Source organism: Octopus bimaculoides, chromosome 1 (genome assembly GCF_001194135.2).
Source record: "Octopus bimaculoides isolate UCB-OBI-ISO-001 chromosome 1, ASM119413v2, whole genome shotgun sequence".
NCBI classification, from domain to species: Eukaryota; Metazoa; Mollusca; class Cephalopoda; order Octopoda; family Octopodidae; genus Octopus; species Octopus bimaculoides.
Genome location: NC_068981.1, coordinates 187,210,437 through 187,210,847, shown reverse-complemented (window position 1 = coordinate 187,210,847; position 411 = coordinate 187,210,437). Strand labels below are relative to the sequence as shown.

The following is a 411-nucleotide window of genomic DNA, read 5'->3' as shown; positions in this document are numbered from 1 at the left end:
CCCCCACCCCCACCCCAAAAAAACCTGCTACCCTTGTATCGAAATTTGAAGCCATTATTATTATTATTATTTTGAGATTTTTTCTTGAATTTGTTCATGTTATACTTGTGTAAATATAATGGCTGATATGAAGAATTTTATCCATTGTCAGGATATGGAACCAAATTTAATACCCTGGAAAGGTGCTTCTGTACTCTCCTGTTTAGATACAACACAGGAACTTTGGATCCGACAAAAAGAATGGCAACAATGGAGTGTACGCATACTAAGAGAACGGGCACCATTTATATGGTAAATTTAGTTCTATTGGAAAGTAATCTCACTTTAAACCATATTGTTATAAATTTTTTATTTTTTTATAACTATTTGTAAAATTTTCTCATGTCAAAATAAAAATTTTAAAAAAACCAA

The 411-nt window shown here is 30.7% G+C and overlaps 1 protein-coding gene across 1 annotated transcript in view; it reads left to right on the top strand.

Annotated features, from left to right (window-relative positions):
- The window catches only part of LOC106883861 (actin-related protein 8), a 26,646-nt gene extending 26,235 nt beyond the window's left edge, over positions 1-411 (top strand). The window contains exon 13 of the mRNA XM_014934999.2: positions 152-411. Within this exon, the coding sequence (XP_014790485.2) occupies positions 152-295 (144 nt within the window). The 3' untranslated portion in view covers positions 296-411. The remainder of the gene's footprint in view (positions 1-151) is intronic.